The following is a 21,785-nucleotide window of genomic DNA, read 5'->3' as shown; positions in this document are numbered from 1 at the left end:
AATCTTGATTCCAGCTTGTGCTTCATCAAGTCTGGCATTTTGCATGATGTACTATGCATATAGTTTAAGTAAGCAGGGTGACAATATACAGCCTTGATGTACTCCTTTTCCTATTTGGAACCAGTCGTCGTTCCATGTCCAGTTCTAATTGTTGCTTCCTGACCTGCATACAGGTTTCTCAGGAGGCAGGTCAGGTGGTCTGGTATTCCCATCTCTTTCAGAATTTTCCACAGTTTGTTGTGATCCACACAGTCAAAGGCTTTAGTGTAGTCAATGAAGCAGAAGTAGATGTTTTTCTGTAATTCTCTTGCTTTTCTATGATCAAATGGATGCTGGCAATTTGATCTCTGGTTCCTTTGTCTTTTCTAAATCCAGTTTGAACATCTGGAAGTTCTCAGTTCAATACTATTGAAAACTGACTTTTTCCAGTCCTGCGGCCACTGCTGAGTTTTCTGAATATGCTGGCATCTTGAGTGTAGCACTTTAACAGCATCATCTTTCAAGATTTGAAATAAAGTTCTAAGGAACTAATTAATACGTGAATGTATGACTAAACTACCATGCACTTTGAAATTTTATTCTTCAGTCCTGGGACCAAAGTGACACAGCATGAGTGAAAGTGGATAATCGATCAGGGACATTAACAGGGTTTCTTCTTCTTTTGTAGAGGAAACCTCCAAGCAAAGAAAAGTCTTTAAGAGCTTCTAATTGCAAAAGGATTAAAACATTCTGATAAATTAAACTTAAAAATAAATTACGTGGAAATATGGAATGCTGGAAACAAAATGTCAGTTCCTTCCTACTTGCTTGTCATCTTGTTTAATTCTTTCATCATCATGTATTCAAGACATTTTAAACCTTACATCTATGCAACCATATGTAGAAAGGAGAAAGTACCCACTTCTGAAATTGGGAAATTTAAAAATAGTCCTAGAACCCCAGGTAAACCACAAAACTCTAAATCTCATAGTTTTTCTCAATGACCAATTTAAGTACTGTTAAAAGATTTCTTCCTGCCATCATTCACATTCATTGTGGGGCCATGATTTCCTTCTCTGGAATGTAAATTTCTGATTCCTTTACAACCACAGATGCATAGAGCACGTTGCTGCTGAAGTGCTGTCTGACAATTTAAACCTGGGAAATTACTGTAAAGGGAATTGTATGGAAAACAGGAAACCTGGTCCATGCCAAATAGATGAGGAAAAGAAAAGTAATTGATATGTATAAAAATTACAATGAAAATAGAGTTGCTATTCAGAAACAATCTGGGACTCTGATAATTGATGAAGATAGGAAAACAAAACTGAAAAATGGAAGTATCTCCACATGGCTTGGGAGTCTCCATTTTCACAGGGTGAGCAAGAAGGTTCATTAGGTGAAAGACATCAGATAATGCCAGGGAACCTCTTTGTCACACAATATTTCCTACTGCTTCCCTAAAGGAGAAACTTCAAAACAATAATAGCTTCTACCTCTCACTCTTTCACACACACACACACACACCACTGAGGTGTTCCTTCTTTGTTGGTAAGCGTTGATCCAAGTGTTAGGCTTGATGCATACTCATGTATAAACCGGTAAATATTCAGTGGATAAATAAATCAACAAAGGAATGAATGACTGTGGAAAAACTATTCTTCATTGCTGCTTTGGCTTTGCTGTCTAGGGAATAGGCTGAGAGGTAACATAAAATGATCTAAATTATCAGAAGAAAGCTTCATGGACATAAAAACCGAAGAACTCCATTGCTTTACGAAAGTCGTATCAAAACAGAAAAGGAATAATTTACCAGTCGTTTATAATAATAACATTACACCCTCTCTTCTTAGTTCATTTACTGAACAAATGGAAAGTTTTCCTGTCAGCCTAGCTGAAGTCAGTGGTGTCAACTTTTGCACTTTCTCATAAACACTCTGAGAATTAGCACCATGATTTCAAGGCTTGGTATGAGACAGAGAAATTAATGAGAGTCATAGGAGGACTGTAAAGTCACAGACTCTAGTCTGTGTCATTACAATCTTTCAAAAGGGGTCATTCTTCCTGTGGAGAATGGCAGTTCCAATACTGCTGTTGTGATTGTGATCATTTTAGGATTTTCTTTGACTCAAGTGTTCTTCTCGTTTATTTCGGAGAAGAGCTTTCTCTGACTTTTCTTTTTCCCATCATAACACCAGACTAGTCACTACTTAACAAGAACCAAATGATGTTAAATTTCAGAATGACTCTGAGTCAAAATTTTTCTTAAGCTGAAAGAAAAAGATGGCTACCACAGCGACCTGATCGGTTAATTACAGTTAGGAAGCTGTGCAAGGGGTGGTTCTGGGTTTTGGGCTCTGAACACAAATATGGTTCATATGGAGTTTTCATTGTCATCAAAGTTAAGTGATTCATGTGCTAAACATGCTAATTAAGTGAATTTTCATATCTTTTCCTCCAAACATATTCATTTAAAAAATTTCAGTTCCCAAAGTTTATTTCAGAATTTTGAGCTCTGCTAAAATAAAATGTATTCAACTGATTTTAAACAGCTTTGAAAACAGTTTAGGAAATCTGGAATTCATAGGCGTTTCTGCTATGGTTTTTCCTATGTTACATAAAAATCGTCATTTCTCCCATTGCAGTAGAAGAAAAGAATGTGATTATTGTAGAAACTGGAGTTCTGGGTTTTTAACCATGATCCAACACAAACGGCTGTGGTTTGGGGGAACTTAACCTATTCTAAACTCAACATCCTGAGCTGGAATTAATTGCTCATTAGAAGCAGAAAGAGTTCTTTTTTCACTCTAATGTAACTAAAGCATAGGCTTTTTTTTTTACATATTATGGAAAAATAATGTGGTTCTGAACTTTCTTTTTCTGATTTTTGGTATTTAGGTTTGGGTTTGAGCCAGAGATAGCCTAACTTATTTGATTATAGCATAAAAAGAATGATTTTATTTTGACTTTTAGAGAGAAGTGATGAAATGATACCAGCATTTGGTTTGGGTTCAGTTCTATTGGGTTAAAAACAAATCATGAGTGATACTTAAAGATAATTCAGCAGAGATTCTCTTTCTTTCAAACATCTCTTGTAGAAAAAACATCTCAACAGCTGTCACAGTGGCCTTCCTTTCTTCTGTTCCACAGGGAGTCGGCACAGATTGGAGTATCAGCTTTGCTACGGATCATGTGACTATGCACAAAGTTTCAGAACATTAGTTTCCTCATCTGTAAAATAGAATTGAAGACACCTACCACATGGAGTTGTCTGGAGTAATATAAGGTATTTGCTTATAGAATCAGTGTTGATGCCATTGTTATTACTGAGCTGGCTGTAGTAACATTTATTGAGTAAATAATTTACATATATTCTCTTTGTATTCTTCTCTCCCTATTTTAAGTCCTTAACTAGACCCAGGTATTTCTTTTTCTCTTTTTAAATTTTTTATTTTTTCTTTGAAGTATAGCTGCTTTATGATGTTTCAGCAAAGTGATTCAGTTATGCATATATATATACATGTATTCTCTTTCAGATTCTCTGCCGTTATAGGTTATTACAAGATACTGAATATAGTTCCCTCTGCTATACAATAGGTCCTTTTTGTTTATCAATTTATGTATACTAGTGTGTATCTTTTAATCTCAAATTTCAAATTTATCCCTTCCTGGCTTTCCCCTTTGGTAACTGTAAGCTTTTTTTTTCTTTTTTTCTTTCTCGTGTCAAAGTGTTTCTTTGCTTCAGGATTTTTGCAGAGTTGAAAACAGAAGCTTCTAACGTTCTTTCGTTTTTTGGTCTTTGATTTTAGCGCAAGCTCATTAAAGAGATTAGGTGTGCCCCTGGGGTCAGGGATGAAAGGAACACACTTTGGAAGGAAAAGTTTGTGTGGGGGAGACAGGGAAATAGATATTGACCTCCTGACCCATGGACTTTGCCAAAAGTGCCTTATAACCGGTCCTGACAGTTACCACCTGAAAGGGCTGTGGGCACCTCAGGGGTAACCAGAGTGAGCACGACTGGAAGACCTTCCAAATGCTCTGTGTGCTGTACAATGTCCCAGAACTCTGGAATAACCAAAGAGGTTCAACTCCAACAATGACTTAGAACAGTTGTCTGGCTAATGGAACATATTATTTCTGAATACCTCAGTACATGCACCACTTAAAAATTCTTCACGTTTCTTGAACACTTTACTGCATGCCAGATGCCATTCTAAGTGCTTTACATGTAATAGTTTATTCATGGTCACAATACTATATGAGATACTACTAGTGTCCGAATTTTAAAGAAGACTGAGAGGCTAAATAAATGGGCCAAATTTAGCCAGTTAGCAAGCGGTGTAGCCTGAATATGAACACAGGGCCCATGCTCTAAAATGCTTCCCATACCTGCTGTGTGTTGGGTCTAAAATTCAGGACCTCTATCTGTGGGCTTAGGAAGACTGGGTGAGAAGGCATTAGTTTGGAGTAGCATCTTCAGGGGAGACTTCAAACAGTGCTGACTGAGGAGTCATGGACTGTGTAAGTTGTGGCAACTGGCCCTAGGCCACTGGGGGAAGACTTAGAAACAAAAGACTTCTTTTGAGGGAGTTGAGGGCCAGGCTGCTGGAGAAATCAGTGCCACCTCTAGGATCAGGTCATTACCCACAGGAAAGCAGTTTGACTGGGAGATGTGGGGTAACTTGGGCTCTGTACACAGAGGAGAGGTGCTGGAGGAGCTTCAGGCCATGATGCAGCAGCAAAAAGGTGTGGAGAAAATGCCTTAACAGCCAAGGCGCTCTTGCCCCTCGGTTTCACAAAGGGACTGTTTCTAAGGATGGATTCTATTGACCTCTCTCCTGTTCCCTTCTAGACTTCCCCTATGCTGCCTAATTTTTACCTTATTAGGGTTAAATCAAATACCTGCTTTAGAAAGAGAAGTCTTTCAGAGAGTGGGAAGAACCTTCATGGATCCAATTATTTGCCCCAGCTCTACCTCCCCCAGCTCAGAGTGATGAAAATAAACTACAGGAGAATAGGTACTTAAATGGAGGACCATGAAGAGAGGTCACCTTGGACTCCTGAGCTCTCTGGAGGGAAGCATGGACTTAAGTGTAGTATGATAATGAGGTAGGAGGGATTATGGGTCAGGAAACCTGGGGAGACATCCTTGAAGACTGAGAGATAGGGAGGGGCTATAGAACATCTCCAAAGTGTGTCCAGAAAAGAAGGAAGAAGGAAACTTCTTTTTTGGCCACTGGCTCAGATGGTTCCCCTGCTCCCACTTCTGGGTTCATGTTCTGTCATTGCTGCTTAGTCACTAAGTTGTGTCTGACTGTTTTGCAGCCCCATGGACTGTAGCCCACCAGGTTCTTCTGTCCACGGGGTTTCCTAGGGAAGAATACTGGAGTGGGTTGCCATTTCCTCCTCTGGGGGATTTTCCTGACCCAGCGACTGAACCCCAGTCTCTTGCATTGGCAGGCTGATTCTTTACCACTGAACCAGCAGGGAAGCCCGTTCTGTGACTAGTACAAAGTTATTGGATTTTAATGTACTTTTTTTAGACTAGTCCAGTATCTTACAACCAGTAATTTTTTTTCCTATGGGGAAAATCATTCCCAGGTTCCAGCCATCGATTTCTTACTGGTTTTCTGAAACATAGTTTGTTTTTATGTTGGGGATTGACTGTAAACATGTTGCCTTCTTTCAAAGTAATACATGTTTAAAAGCTAGAAATTCATTCACATAATCTTCTTCCATATGGCTAATATGTCATCATGCTGTGAAAGCCACACTGAAATACAGGAGGACCGATGCTACCAACCAAAAGAAAAAAAAGGATCTTCAATTTATTGTCTTCTTTCCTAGAAATTTCACTACTTCCTGAAATCTAGATGAGCGAGTCCCAATCTTTCAGGTGGCATTTGAAGTTTTACCAGTGTCACATTCTATCAAAACTCAAGCCCTTCCAAAATCCCCCTAATTTGTAGACAGTATCTGCCTTGGTACTTCTTAAACTCCTCAGTTCAGCTGTTTTAGGAAATCAGGGGAAACACTCAACTGTTGATGGAGGGACACGTTGGAAAGGGTGTGTTTATGGAGTTCAAGAGGGTCTCGTCAACTGAGAAGGGGTTGGTTAACTCTGGTAGGAGCCAAACTACAACCTTTGTGGATACACACATTTGATGGTTCTAATTCATTACCTCATTCCATCTTGTGAAGCTTTTCAGAATAGCATATGTACTTGTCACAAAATAACAATCCATGCGGCTACAGATAAAGCAATTCTTATCCAAGGAAAATGAGTTACTTTTTATCTCTTCAAAGCATTCTATTGCTTCTTTCTAAGGCAAATTCCTAGGTCTTGGGTAAATCAAAATGTCACTTGCTTATCTGAACAAACAGCCAATGGTCTGTTTATTTTTCATGAATAACTCAGTGAAGCCAGCTGTGTTCTTGGGGTAGCTCAAAGATACTGAACTAGTAGACAAAAAGAAATCTTCTTCCTTTTACCTAGCCAACAATGGCAGCAACTTTAAGAATAATAGAATCATCTTTTCTAATGATAAACTTGAAAATATGTGAAGGGAAAAGTCTTTATCTCTCTTTTCTTGATAATCTAAGAAGATAAAGTTTATGTCATTTTAAAAACTAGGAATTATAGTAGACAACTCCTAATTGTGCCCGACATCCATTTTTCCCTCGTGACAGCAGCTTGATTTTCTTTTGGGAACCACTGCTTCACTTACACTCATTCATCGAATTTATGTAGGACTGTTTCTACTTTCTGGTTCCAGGAGTGGCCTTGTGATATAATTCTGACCAGTAAGAATACTACATCTTTTTGGCCATGGGCGCTCAGGAGTGGACAGGTGACCCAGGCTGAGTCAACAAGCCATTGAGGACTGTATTGAACATCAGTTCTAGGACTTTCGGGATATCCTGGGGATGAGACAATCTCTTTCTATAGAGTTGCTGGGTTGAGGCTGCTGAGGCTGTCTTATAGGGGAGTCCCTTGACAATGGTCCCGACAGAGAGAAGCACAAAAGTTATTCTCCTAATAACGAGCTCCTAATGGCCTGTGGGAAGGAGTAGGACCCAGCTTTGCCTGAAGTCAGATACACCTATGGACCTTAAAGTTATGTAAGCCAACAAAGTTTCTGTTTTTGCTTAGGCCAGTTTGAATGAGGTTTCTGTTGCAACTTAACAGCCACTGACTAATCCATAATTGTTTTTTAATGTCCCTAGTTTTTAACAGATGCCCGCCAGGAGAAAGAGAAGGAAAAATATGAACAAGTCTCAGTTCTGGTATCGGACCACTAGACAGCGGGAGCTCATCTCTCTTATCCCTTGTTTAGAACATGACCTTCTGATGGGTTTTGTACTTGTGTGGCTATTACACATTCCATCTTAAATCTGCTCCTAAGCCAGCTAGCACGATCTTAGCATCTTGACCTCCCTTTCCTCTGACTACAGGATTCACCAGATGTGTCCCTCACTGTTAAGATAGCTGCCAAGTATGTTCCTTTGAGTTGGTTTCTAAATCATCTTCATATTAGAAGAAACAAATCTTTCAGAATGTTTTTATTTCTTCACCCAACCATCTCTGTTCCAACCATGACCTACGTGAACTAATCCCCTTTGTCAAAACACAGAGTGCTATGTCTTTGACAATGGAAACCAGCCTCCCTCCCTCCCACCCTCTTATAGGTAAATATTCTTCCAATTTAGCCAAAGAATTAAAAAGAGGAAAGGGATATAATACATGCCATGTAACTCTTGAAAAAAGATAGTAATAATGGTATTAAAATTTTTAGAAAACTTTAGAACCATCCCATTTCCAAAGTTACTTACAGGATATTCATGCTGCTGTTAAATAAGCAGATAATTTTTATCTGCTAATAATAATACTGTTTAAAAGCCCAACAACAATAAACCATAGCCTGTGGCCAGATGACTGTGACAGTCTTTACAAGTTTTACAGAACATAAAATGCCGGCAGATATCAGGTATTATGTTATTATGTTTTCTTTTGGCAGAAGAGAAAAGTTCTCAGCTAGCCTATCTGGCTCACTTAATTGGGCCTATAAAAACTCGCCAGTCATCTCACTCACAGCCATTGAATTTCCCTCTACTTGTTCTTTACAGCTTTTCAGAGGCTAGATGGGAACACAGATACAAAACAGACTTGCTGAAAGGACTTTTTAAGGTCTCATGTCCATATTTACAAACCTTGCAATCTGTGTGTATTCATTTATTTTAACACAAATGAAGTGAATACATCAAGAACTCCTTTGGGAAAAAGAAAAACCTGTGTGTTTGAGGAGAAAAGAACAAAATATAGGACTGAGGCAACTTCCAAATGCTCTCTATTGCTTTCCCAGCACCCCTCACACACACCCTGCCTTCAACAGAATTAACTGCTTTCTCTGCACTCATTTAGAAGATAGTATCACTCTACACGAGAGCATTTCTCACGTAGATTAATGTCCTTTTCTTGGTTTTGGCTTAGATGTCTGTATTCCCGGCTAGACTGTGAGTTCCTCTAATAGAGACAATACACTTTTGTTTACCAGTACTGGGCCTACACCAAGACTGAGAAAATGTTGGTTAAAATTGAATAGGAGACACAGAAAAAGGAAAAGGAAAAGAGAGATGTAAGAGCAAGGGAGAACCCAAGAGAGCACTAAGAGAAATCCTTGGCTCTGGGCCACTGAGCAGGTGTAACATCGGTAGAGAACTACCCACAAGATGGCTGGGAAGATTCAGAAAGTCAGAGGGGGAACCAAAGCAAGGGGTGTAGTCCCCCGATACAAATACATTTAACAAATATCAAGGAGTAGCCTTTCTTAAAAGCGTGCTCCAAAATTTCTCAAGGATTTTCTCTCAAGTTTCTAATAAACAACCTGCACAATTCTGAACATTTCTTGTTCAGAAATGGACAGTTATATCATGACACCTGGTGAAAAGTCATTGCAAACTGCATCCTAATTTCAGAGATGTGAAAAAAAAAAAAATAAAACCACCAAAAATATGAATAGAAACTAATCATCTCTTTCAGTGATTCATAGATCCTATCCCCAATCTTTCCATGATTGTTTTAATCATGTTGGCTTTGAAAACTTTTGTGAGCATTCTTTCATTCTTTCTGGCCTATCTTAAAAGTAGTTATTAGGTAACTTATTCTTCTAATTTTTTTCTCAATCGATCCAAAGTTCTCCAGTATAGTGTGACTCTTGGGAGTTTCTCTCAGACGTCTCAATCTGAGGTATTGGGAGCTAGAGGAATTCTGAGTTCATGAAAGTATTTTTTGACGATGCTGGTCCATGTAATGATTTTGTTAGAGAAGTTGAACTATTTCAGTATTTACTGAAGAAACTGGAATCAATGTCCTATTTTTAAAAACTTGTGGGTCAGAAAGCCTGATGGAGAAGCACCTAGGAGCCCTCTTTGGGGCTCCATCCCTCCTCTTCATAGACTGTTTTTCAGTTTTTAACAGGCACCCTTGGTGATGCTGAAGACTAGCCAATCTAGGAACCACAGTCTCATAAAAGCTGTCTTGTTGGGTCTGGCTGACCGGCAGAAATGAAAGACTAAATTTCTAAACATGCTTTCCTGGATCTCTCAAAAAGTAGCAAGACAATGGTGTGATTCTCCGGTCCATGTTGGACAGTAGGTAATAGTGTTTTTCCATGGCTTGTGGAAAGGACAGGAAATGATGCTGATATTCTAATCCCTGGTTTGGAATATCACAGCCAATCTCATAAAGGGCCGCCACTCAGCTTTTATGACAGTGCATTTCCCAAGAATCCTTTTGGGAAGCTGTAGTCCCCAGTTGTTTGGGAAATGTAAAATCAGTCACTTCTGGCAAAGCTCAACACACCTGAGCATGGGAAACACAAATTAGAGAGATACTCTTTCACTCACTAGATTGTTCATCTGGTTACACATTTGCCTGGCACAGAAACAGAATCAAATAGGGAGGACCTGAGTGCGTAGTCATCCAGCTCAGGCTTGGTAAACCAGAGGAAACTTTAAGTCTCATGACTGTTAATAATTTTCATCCTTTCAACTTGATGTAAGGAGATCATATAAAATAAGGTTCAAACAACCAGGACTGCTTTATCTATTGCAAAATTATTTATCTTATTTTGCTCATAGGAATTCATATTGGTTTTGAGAAGAAAGACTTTTCAATGCATTGGACATGGAGTTCTGCTTTGGTTCTGGTGGAAACAACTTCCCTTTATCATCTGATTGATTGAGAGAGGACAGTCTTATGTACAGAGTCCTCCATCAAAGTCAATAAGTCAGTCTTGATTAAGGCTGAAATGAAGTGAATTGTTATAGATTGTTATTCTATGAAAATTTTTTGCTTCTGTTCAGTTCAGTTTAGTCACTCAGTCGTGTCCGACTCTTTGCGATCCCATGAATTGCAGCACGCCAGGCCTCCTTGTCCTTCACCAACTCCTGGAGTTCACTCAAACTCACGTCCATAGAGTTGGTGATGCCATCCAGCCATCTCATCCTCTGTCGTCCCCTTCTCCTCCTGCCCCCAATCCCTCCCAGCATCAGAGTCTTTTCCAATGAGTCAGCTCTTCACATGAGGTGGCCAAACTATTGGAGTTTCAGCTTTAGCATCAGTCCTTCCAATGATCACCCAGGACTGATCTCCTTTAGAATGGACTGGTTGGATCTCCTTGCAGTCCAAGGGACTCTCAAGAGTCTTCTCCAACACCACAGTTCAAAAGCATCAATTCTTCAGTGCTCAGCTTTATTCATAGTCCAACTCTCACATCCATACATGACTACTAGAAAAACCATAGCCTCGACTAGATGGACCTTTGTTGGCATAGTAATGTCTCTGCTTTTGAATATGCTATCTAGATTGGTCATAACTTTCCTTCCAAGGGGTAAGTGTCTTTTAATTTCATGGCTGCGGTCACCATCTGTAGTGATTTTGGAGCCCCAAAAATAAAGTCTGACACTGTTTCCACTATTTCCCCATCTTTTTCCCATGAAGTGATGGAACCAGATGCCATGATCTTCATTTTCTGAATGTTGAGCTTTAAGCCAACTTTTTCACTCTCCTCTTTCACTTTCATCAAGAGGCTTTTCAGTTCCTCTTCACTTTCTGCCATAAGGGTGGTATCGTCTGCATATCTGAGGTTATTGATATTTCTCTTGGCAATCTTGCTTCTGTTACTGAGAGTCTAAAGAACTAGTTGCTCCATCACAGTCAATGTTATTCTGCTTAATCCTAATATTGGTAATAAAACCAATAAATAGTTATTTCTTCTGATCTGTAGTCACAGGATGCTTATCTCTGGAAAAGACTGAAGCCATTTGCTTGGCAATCGCTAGTCCATACCGTGTACTTCTGATAAGCGTTTTTAAACTCTGCCATACAAGGTAGAATCTACTGCGCTAAGAAATATCAGTTGCTGTGCACAACAGTGATAGATGCTGAAACTGACTTTTGGACCCCTGTGTAAAAGCACTAGGTTTCACGCATGAGAAACCACACTATCCAAGTAAAAACTAGAGAGAATCAGCTCAGTGGTTGGACTCTACTCTCCCAATACTGACCTCATGAACACAAATGTGGGTGTGAAAATCAAGAAAGGAAACTTTCCTTTAAAAGATCAGTCCTTCAAAAGAGATGGTGTGGTCACCATGGATAAGATGGTTCCTTACCTGGTTTTCAAGACAGCACTAAAAACTGTAGAAAAAGGCAGTAATCATCAAAGAGGATGAGAGAGAGCTTGCCTTCTTGAAAAAGATAACAGGATGAATTAGGCTATTTTGAAAAAACCCAGAAAAATGTTTCTTTAGAGGTCACAATATTCTTTTGTCTTCATGAATGTGGAATGATTTGATAAAGAACCCTCTAATAAGAAACTGCCCTTGTCTCAGAATAAAATGATCTTAGTGTACTGGTAAGATTAGCAAAATGTAAAGTGTTCAGATACAATATACTAACACTTGATATCTTTGAATGGATATCTTTCAGACCTTTCCGAAATTTATTTCTAGTAACTGTTTTCCAAAGGAGAGATGACTTCTATTGCATGGTCTGTCAATGCTTGACCAGATGTCTGGGACTCAAGAGATGGAGGGTAAGGATTAAGGCTCAGTAGATAATGACCAACATTCCTTGCCTTTTTTAAAATAACTAACATCTGCTCCATCCAAACAAGCAGGCATACAAGTCCAAGAGGGAGTAAATATGAAAGCAATTACAATGAACTACTGTGCATTAGTGTGGTTTGATTTATAGAAACAACTTCTGTAGGAGAAAATGGGCTGTGGTTTAGGTAATGTTCATATCCATGAAACCCAAGTAACCTAAATATACATTGATATGTATAGGACATTCCTAGCCATGTTCTTCTGCTCTTAACTACATCAGTAAAGATGAGTGCAATGAATTCAGGCATAGACTTACCCAGTGAAGGTCATACTCAGGTCTTGCTCTTCCTTCGTCATCCTCATATAAAGCGAAACCTTCTCTCCGAGCCTGATAATACTCTTTCCGCAGCTTTTGGATGCGGTCAGCACTTCCGCTCATGGACCGGCCACTGCAGGACATAATCAGACAAGTAGTCACATGGTGAACAACATTCTAGAAACTTGCTTCTTGATATTTTTTATTTTGTTAAAACATCTGACATTCAAATTTGGAAGATTCAGTAATATTGTACAAACATGCTAGGAAAACTGTGAAAATCCTGGTAACAAAAATAAATCAAAACTACTCTTTATGTGCTTTATGTTTAGCTCTAACTTGGGATTAATAAGTGTGTTTTGAGTGAGAACTTAAGGTCCTGACCTAGAGCAATTAAAAGAGCCATCACCTTTTTCTTAAAATTGTATGAACAGAGTTTGGTTAGTTTTTTATGTGGTATCTCATTTTATTACATAAATGTTGCCTATTTGAGACCAGTTGTTTGACCTGAAGCTTGAATGTGATGCAGAGTAGCATGGCATGTTCAGTTCAATGACATTCGTGAATTTTTGGAGTGGGGCTGGGGTACACGTCATTATATGGGTACAGGCAGGATATAGAGAAAGAAAAGAAAATAGAAGTCTTGCCAAGAAGTAAAAAGAAAAATAGAAAGCTGGTCATAGTAGAACATGCCATCTTGGCTACATGTCCAAGGTTTTCTTCTCTTCTTAGCTACTTCTTCCTCTCAGGAATTACAGCTTCTCCAGTAACTTATCCATTCAGCCCCACACTGGTCAGCCAGTGGCTCCCTTTTAGCTTAGATTTGTCACCACCTTTTCAACAGAATCAACATTATGTGATACAATCAGGGCTAGGAAGCAAGAGGAAGATGCTAGCCAGATCTCTACAGCTGATCAACTTCTCTGATTGATCTGAGGCATAACTGAGTGCCCTATTGTGCCAGACCTTATGTTAAGACACAGAGATCTTAAACACTTTCACAGAACTTATTCACAAAAAACACACAGTCTGGGAGTTAGGGAACTGAAAGGGATATGGAAGACTACAATCCACTGTGACTGATGCTACAGGTCTGCATAGGGGTTGAGGGAACATGGATTGCTTAAACTTTAACAGGGGAGAACAGAGCCATGGAAGGAGATCACAGAAGACCCTAAAGAGGAGGTGACATCTTAGCTGAATCTTGAAAGATTCATAGGTGCTCAACAACTGAACAAGTGAGATGAGAAAATTCAAGGCAGAAGGAAGGACAATGCATAGAACAGAAATGAGAAAGCATGTTGCTTTGGGGGAATGCAAGGAAGTCAGTTTGGCAAGCAGTGGTCCTCAACTTCTTTTGTCCTGCCTCATAGACATAGTAGCTGACATTCGCTTCCTTCCCCTCTCATTTGGGAAGCAGATTATAATAAAAGAGAGTTTTGGTCCTTTAGGGGTATTTTGAATTTACTCTAATAAATGAAAAAATAGATGATTTGCAAATGTTCGTACTTTAACTCAATTTGTAACAATTAACCATAATGATACTCATATTTCATGTGTATGTGAGAAACATGGCTCTAGTATACAAGGTGTAGGGGAGGGAGCTGGGAAGAGCGACCAGCAAGACTGAGGGAAGTAGGGAGGAGGCCCACGGACAAGACCTCTACATGCCAGAATGATCCTCAAGTATTATGCTGAGTTTTAAGTTTAAACGAGACATCTAAAAGCAGTAGAAAAAAGTCATCTATTATTTTGTTAAAACATTTAAAAATTACACTTGAACTATAAAAAGAAAATGGTGAGTAAACATTTTTTGGAAGGAAAACATTCTTCCCAAACTACTGCTAGATCGTAAGCTAACTGAAAGTGGGCCCACGTGTTTCAGCATCCTCTGTACAAAATCAGCACGGGGTTCTTGGCTTCCTACCTGCTCTATGGACACCAAGTAATTGATGCCTTTGATCGAGAAAAAACAATTTCTTACAGATCATTTACCTTAATTTTTCTTCAATATGTATTTTAAAACTCTCTTTAAATAGTTCTGACTTTGTTCCCTTACTATACTTTTCTTGAACAAAAGTATTTCTTGAGAACTTGATAAAGATAACAACAAAAACAAAAAAAGTGGAAGGTCTGATACTTTTCTGAACAACAGAAGGCGGGAAAGACAGCTGAGCTTAATTCTGAAGAGCACTCCTTGGTCTTAAGTACTCTGAGTTGCCTACGGGCCTGCATCCACTGTGCAGGCTTCTGCCCATTTCGTGCATGCATGAGCCACGCTCAAACTCACCAGATGAGTTCAATCAATGTGGTGCAAACACAGCATACATAATCTATTAGTTTACCCAAAGAAACCGAAGCATTGAATTCAAGCAGAATGAAATCATCAGTAATAAAAAAAAAAAAAGAAACTGATAAGGGACTGTTTTAAAAATCCCCATAATTTTCCTGCATTTGTGGGAAAAAATAATCACACTCAGACCGTAAACTATTCTTCCATATGCCTATAAATAAATAAATTTAAAAATATGGGTTTGATCAGATTTCAGTTCTCAAATAGAAGGAATGGGGCAAGAATACAAAATCAGCTGTTTATGATTCAGAAAATCCCCTATGGCTGACAGGAACATGACTATTTACCCAGAGAAGAAATCTGGCCACAGAGAAAAACAGGAAAAAGTCTAGAAATTCATGGACCATCTAAGTGCAAAACATTCTCCCTTGTGTGAATATTTTAGAGAAGTTACAGGACACCATGCAAACCTTTCATGATAAGCAGGGATTACATTGCAACATTCATTTTCTTTCTCTGTCTAACCCTCACTCTACTTTGAGTAACTATACCAGACTTTTTCCCAGGTAGTTGGTTTATATAATAAAATGAGGAATAGTAAATTCTGGTTTTATCTTTCAGCTCTTCTCTGCAGATAACACACACAAGTTTACCATCAAATCAATAAAAATGATATACACAGCTATTGTACCCAAAGCAGTTAATTGATTCCGTTTTGTGTTGAAGAGGTAGAAATCTGAGGAACATAAAAATGCCTTTGTCATAAGAGAAGCAGTAATCATAATAATTATAATTTATGGGACGTTGTATAGAAAATATATAGATACAGACTTTCACTTACTATCAATTCTGCTCAGAACAGATATCATTAATCAATTATAGCATTCCTTCCCCATAATCCTAGACATGGTCTTAGAATCTTTCTTAACCCAAAACTTTAGAAAGCTATTACCATCTATAGGAGCTGGCACTTGAGTTGAGTTATATAGTTGTGTTAACAGGTGCTGTAAATATTTCAAAATCACAGAAGAATAAAGATAACTTTTATGGTTCTGCTCCATAGACATGAGAAATCTGAGGCTCATGACTACTAGATATACAAGGTCTGACTTTAAAGAAGGCTCTTTCTGTCATTGTTTAATACCTTTCAACCTGTGTCTCCTCCTTCATCTAATTAGTATCTTAAAGATTGGGTCCTCTAACAACATACTGGACCAGAATGAAAGCTAAGCCTAGCTTTGAGGACTTACTTTCTGAGGACTTCTGTTTTTCCTTCCTCTATTTACATGTTAACTTCTATTTTCCTGGCTTTATGGAACTCAGTAGTAGAGATTCTAAGAATTTTGTCTGATAGCTTCAGAAGTTATATCAGCTTATGATGTAACTCACCTACTCTTGCAACCATATAAAATCTGGTAAAGTATCAGTAATCCCATCTCCAGGTTTCGAGTTAGAAAATTTAGGCTTGCTGTATTATTTGTTCACTGGATAAGGTAGAGGTTAGTCAGTCATTCTTACCAAAAAAGTTCCTATTGTAGCTATATACATATGTAGGTGATCAATGCCACTCCTGCACTTTCAATGTGCTGAAATTTTATTTTAAATTAACTCAAGCAGTATAACAAAACAGATTTATATTGTAGTGATTTCTTGTAAATTATGCTGCCTTCGCCTTTAAAAGCAGATGTATAGTAAAACAGGCTTTTCTTATAACACTTTAAAGCTGGACAGAGTTTTAAAGTTGTAATGAAATTCAGAAACCATGTCATTTTCTTCATCGTCACCTATAGTAATATATTCCCAAATGCAATACACATCACAGTAAGGCATTATCTGCTCCACTGGAATCTAACCTTATTCTTCCTAGTTGATAATTACCTCAATTGAAAAACATTTTAAAATGAGTGTTCATTTGTGCATGCCATAGTCCCCTCCCGTTACTACAACAGGCTGGAGAAAAGTAACATTTATTAAGCTCCTTAAATATAATATTTATGCTTTACACACTTAATCTCATTTCATCCCCAAATTTGTGAGGATGACATTGACATTTCACAGATGAGTACACTGAGGCTCAAATAAGTAGCACAGTTGGTGAATGGTGGACCAGGGAGTGTGTGACTCCAAAGCCAGTGTTACCTTGTTGCCTCATGAGAAAGGCATTAAAATGCAGCAGGCATATGGTAGCAGCCGTTGCATTTCAAGGCAGAGGGAAGTTCGCAGAGCACATTTATAGCCATACCTTTTGATATTCTTTTATTTGCACAGATCTTTGCAATAAAAATAGAAATTGAAGCAGCTAAAGTAATAGAATACATGCAATGAAGTCTGTATTCATTAAAGAATGATGCTGGAGCAACTGCAGACGGAGATTTCTGGGTAATTAACATTACATCTCTAACAGGCTTATGTGGGAAACTGGTATAAAACTGAATGGGGTGCAAAAGAGACTCAACATATGACAAAGATCCACATGAAAGAGAAAGAAACTCTGGATCAGGACCAGGGCTGACAAACAGCCAGGGCTGCTGCTTGTAACGTTCATCACTGGCTGAGGGGGCCGAATGAGAGGGAGCTGGTCACTGCCAGCGAACCATTGTCTGACTTGTAAATTCATCTGTTGAGACTTTGTGTGTATGTCTAAGCAGGCATACAAGTAAATACAGCACCCTAACTATGATTAAAATATACACAGTTAATTCCAAAGAGCTGTGTCATTTTCAGATAGCCTCAAGTCATGTAGCTCTTCATTGCTAAGGAGAGGTGTCTGCCTTTGATCAGTAGGTACCAGCCTGGGGTCCAGATTCAGTGATGCAGTTAAGAACAGTCTCTATATAATGGAACCTTAACAGGAATATTTCTACCTGGATGAGCTAACCCTTACAAATTCACTGAATAAAACTGTTGGCATTAGATGTATGTATGTCAACAGTAATCAGTAGAATAGGGGTTGTTTTTAAGTTTGGGATTTGATTATTCACTTTTTTTATGATGTTACTGTAAAAATGTTATTGTGATTGGAAAAGACTGATTCTGGGAAAGATTGAAGGTAGGATGAGAAGAGAGGCAACAGAGGATGAGATGGTTGGATGGATCATCGACTCAATGGACATGAGTCTGAGCGAACTTCAGGAGATAGTGAAGGACAGGGAAGCCTGGTATGCTGCTGTCCACGGGGCTGCAAAGAGTACGACATGTCTGAGTAACTGAACAACAATAAAATATTTAAGTTAAGTAAACATGGTATTCATCTTTCTATATTCACAAAAGTGTGAAGTTTTAAAGGTTTTATCAAAAAGATTTTCTCCTTTTGAAAGATATGGAGTGATGACAATATGCTATTCTTTTCCTTTTTTTTTTCCCCCCTAATGGGAAGGATTGTTTTATCTTTTTGCATTTAAGGACCTAAAGAATCAATATAGTCTAAAACTTCAAATATAGCAGTACCACAGTTCTGCGAAAACAGGGCATACTTTTTTCCAAAGTGGGAACAGAGGTCTCAAAATACCTGAGATTCTGTGATATTCATACTCTTGATAACATGAATATAAAGAAATATAACTATCTATATGCACTCTTCCCTTACTAATTATACTTCAAATCCCAGACTAGGTTCTGTAAAAGAATATTCAGCTGAAGGCAGTCATAGACACAACTGTAACTGATTTTCTGTTGGTGATAAAGATTTCTGTCAAATAAAAAATTTGAGACATTCTTATAAATGTACTCAGGATCATTAATTCAAAAGCATTTTGAAGATTTATAGAAACCATAGCCCAATAGCACTAACACTCTACAGATTTAACATTCCATAATGCAAATACATTTATATAGTGTGTCCATATGTGATAAATGAGATTTAATAATAAATAATGGCTTTTAATGGGGCTAAATTCTATAAAATTCTTTAAATGGCATTTTCATACTGGACAGCTCTGAAAATTATCGTGTTACTATTCAGTGAAAATTATAATTATATAAATTATCTTCTCCTTGTTCCTAATTTTGTACAAAGTATCTATTTTTTCCAAAGGTATATTGACAAATAAGATTTTTTGTGGTTTAGTCCAGTGAAATTTTGGAATATATAACTGACTAGCCATGAACAACACTTGGGAAGTTTTCTAATTTCTTTCCCAATGCATCACCACTATGATGGCGACCCCCCTTTCCAATTATTTTTGATTAAAATAATTTCCCCCCAAAATAAGACTATGACTTTCTTCATATGGGCATTTAATATCTATATATTTCAGTTATTTTGTTAATTAAAACAATTAGTTTGCTTACAATGACTCCCTATGACTTCCTATATTAAGACTATGAGTTTATAGAAAGAGTGAATACAGTAACAGATGAAACAAATTTTTCACATTTGAATCTCTCTTTATTTCTAGAACTATTGTCAATTATCTCTGACATTATACTTCTTACTAGTAGGCAAAGAAACAATGCTTATTATATATCTTAAGAGATGACATAATGTTGCATGAAAAATTGGTGGCAGAAACTGAGGGGAAAAAAGCTATATTCTATGCTAATACATTATTTTGAAAAGCGTGTATTTGTATAAATTTCTAAGCATTCAACAAAATTACTCGTTACAGCAGGCTACTATGAGGAAGCTAAAAAACTGGTCCAGAGAGGTCAATATGTAAGTTAGGGTCATAAGGAAGGACGGACCCCACAAAGCATAGCTATGTATTAGCGCAGCCTGCAATTCTGAATGTGGTTCTTCCCCGAGCCATCCTGAGCTGCCAGTGGCATTTTGACCCAGACACGATAATCTGACAATGTGACTTGGCTTACCTGGGCTCCTGACTTTGCCATGGCAACCTGAGTCCGACCTTTTGCTTTTCTCCACATGTTTCCTGCTTTAAGCATCTGCTCCCTTTGAGATCCTTATCTTGGTATTTCCAGCCGTAGCTCAGTCAACTGACCCTCTGACTCTTATAGCTGGAAGATTTGTCCTGGAAATCTTAACCCTTGAATGGACTTTGACCCCAATGAATCACGTCTTAGAGGGGAAAAGTAGGTCCCCCTTCCCCTGACACTTTTGATCGCATAACGGCAAGCATTTCCACTCATACCATGGCCGCCATTTACCACTGAAAAGTAATCTCATTGATGCATGAAGGGCAACTTTCTCCTACGTGATTAATTGCTGTGATGGAGATTCTCACCAGATCAATGTCATCTCCTCTTCTGATAAAAAGGTTTTGCTCTACCTTTGCGCTTTATCACTTGAGACAATGCGAGGCCATTCCCTAATCAGAACATTCTGCTTCTCTGTCTCCATTTCCAGAGAAGGTAGAAATTTCTTAGGAGTGACACTGACAGTGTTGTTCACAAGTCAACAACACACGGGTTATTATTCACAGCTTCAACTCACCATTATAAGCCTGTAACACATAATTGCATTATTCTGATACTGTGCACTGACCTCCTGGCTGTGTTCAAATTTCAGAAGCTAGTTTTGCCATTAGTCATAAAATATCCATTTGAGTTATTCATATTTCGAATAGTATTCTAATATCTTTCCTCTAACACAGTACAGTATTTTTGAGCCTTAAGTAATTTACACAAATATTGGGCACATTCAAAGTTTCATATAAACATATGATACATACTGTCTCGAGACATTGTCCCAATTTTATTAACAACGCAAAGTAGGTGGGGGTCACCAAAAGAATTTATCAACTATTTCACATGGTAATTTTTGTTTCTTAAAGGAGGATTTTAAAATATAGTTGAAAAGTTCACACTGGCTGGCAGCAAAATTAGCCCTTCATTTCTATTCTACATCTTTGCTAACCGAGCATATGAAGATGCAAGGAAAAATAGATTTAGACCAATTAGAAACTGTGCATTCACTGTGTCTTCTGTTAAAGATGATAAACAAATCCTGTAATTCATGTTACAGCTGTTCTTACATGGCTGAAGTATAGCAACACTGCATCACAACCGCCTTTAAGTGATGCTTCAATATTTGAGCTTAGACAAAAATGGGGGCTTGGGGAAAACAGCAATTTAAGTAGTGACAATGTTCCCATTGGCCATTCCATGTAATGAGTGTAGGCCCCTGGACACAAGCTGAGTCATTTTCCCTTGGTTGGGGCAGTTCCTAAGTGCCTCTCATAATATAGGCTTTACACTGTACTGAACATGATCCCAGTGTTTCAAGCTATGAGTACTTGTACAACATGGCCACCAAATGCAAACCAGCTACTTCAGCTGGTGCTCAAACAAGGGAATAACAAGTTGATGCTGCACTAAAAGAATGAAAAGAATGAGTGTTGTGTGGGTTTAGTGAGAGATCATAGGTAGGTCCTGCATGCACACGCATCCAGCCAATCAACTGTGTCCAACTCTTTGTGACCCCATGGACTGCAGCCCACCAGGCTCCTCTGTCCATGGCATTTTTCAAGCAAAAATATTGGAGTGGGTTGCCATTTCCTCCTCTAAGGGATTTTCCCAACCCAGGGGTCGAATCCACATTTCCTGCATCTCCTGCATTGGGAGGATTCTTTACCACTGAGCCACCTGGGTTATAGCATCCCCCTAAACTGTTTTTCAAGGTAAATTCTGACTGTACACAACTTTTGCCTCACATGATGCTTCAGAAACTTAACCTTAAGACATGAATCCACTTGGAACTTTATAAGTTTTCTCAAAAACTTTTACGGCTCAAAATAAAATGAGCAAAATAGGGACAAAAAGATAAATGGAAGAAACCTTAAAAATATGTATTATTTTGATGATATCATGCACACATTAATATCTTACACACACAGACATACACACACACCTTCTCAAAGAAGTTCTCACCAACAACTGCAGGACTTGTGAGATAAAATTATTATCCTCTAGGCTTAAATCAAACACAGCTTGAATTTCAGAAATACATATCTGACATTTAGATGTGGATTAAACTTTCAGGGTCAATTCTGGGAAAAATAAGCTTGTGTGGGCTGCAGGCCATAAAACCTTGGGAATTTCCTAGGCCTCCGTGAAATTCCCTCTTCCTCAGAGGAAACATAGAACCTCTGTCTTCTCCCAAGGGACCAGGGAAGGCCATCAAAGACC

At 38.3% G+C, this 21,785-nt stretch overlaps 1 protein-coding gene across 1 annotated transcript in view; it reads right to left on the bottom strand.

Moving 5' to 3' along the window:
* Positions 1-21,785, bottom strand: part of PARD3B (par-3 family cell polarity regulator beta) — a 1,152,531-nt gene that overhangs the window by 114,058 nt on the left and 1,016,688 nt on the right. The window contains exon 21 of the mRNA XM_027565061.1: positions 12,407-12,539. Within this exon, the coding sequence (XP_027420862.1) occupies positions 12,407-12,539 (133 nt within the window). The remainder of the gene's footprint in view (positions 1-12,406; positions 12,540-21,785) is intronic.

The sequence above is a fragment of the Bos indicus x Bos taurus genome, chromosome 2 (genome assembly GCF_003369695.1).
Source record: "Bos indicus x Bos taurus breed Angus x Brahman F1 hybrid chromosome 2, Bos_hybrid_MaternalHap_v2.0, whole genome shotgun sequence".
Taxonomy (NCBI): domain Eukaryota; kingdom Metazoa; phylum Chordata; class Mammalia; order Artiodactyla; family Bovidae; genus Bos; species Bos indicus x Bos taurus.
The sequence above is the reverse complement of the archived record's forward strand: the minus strand, read 5'-3'. Positions and strand labels throughout refer to the sequence as shown.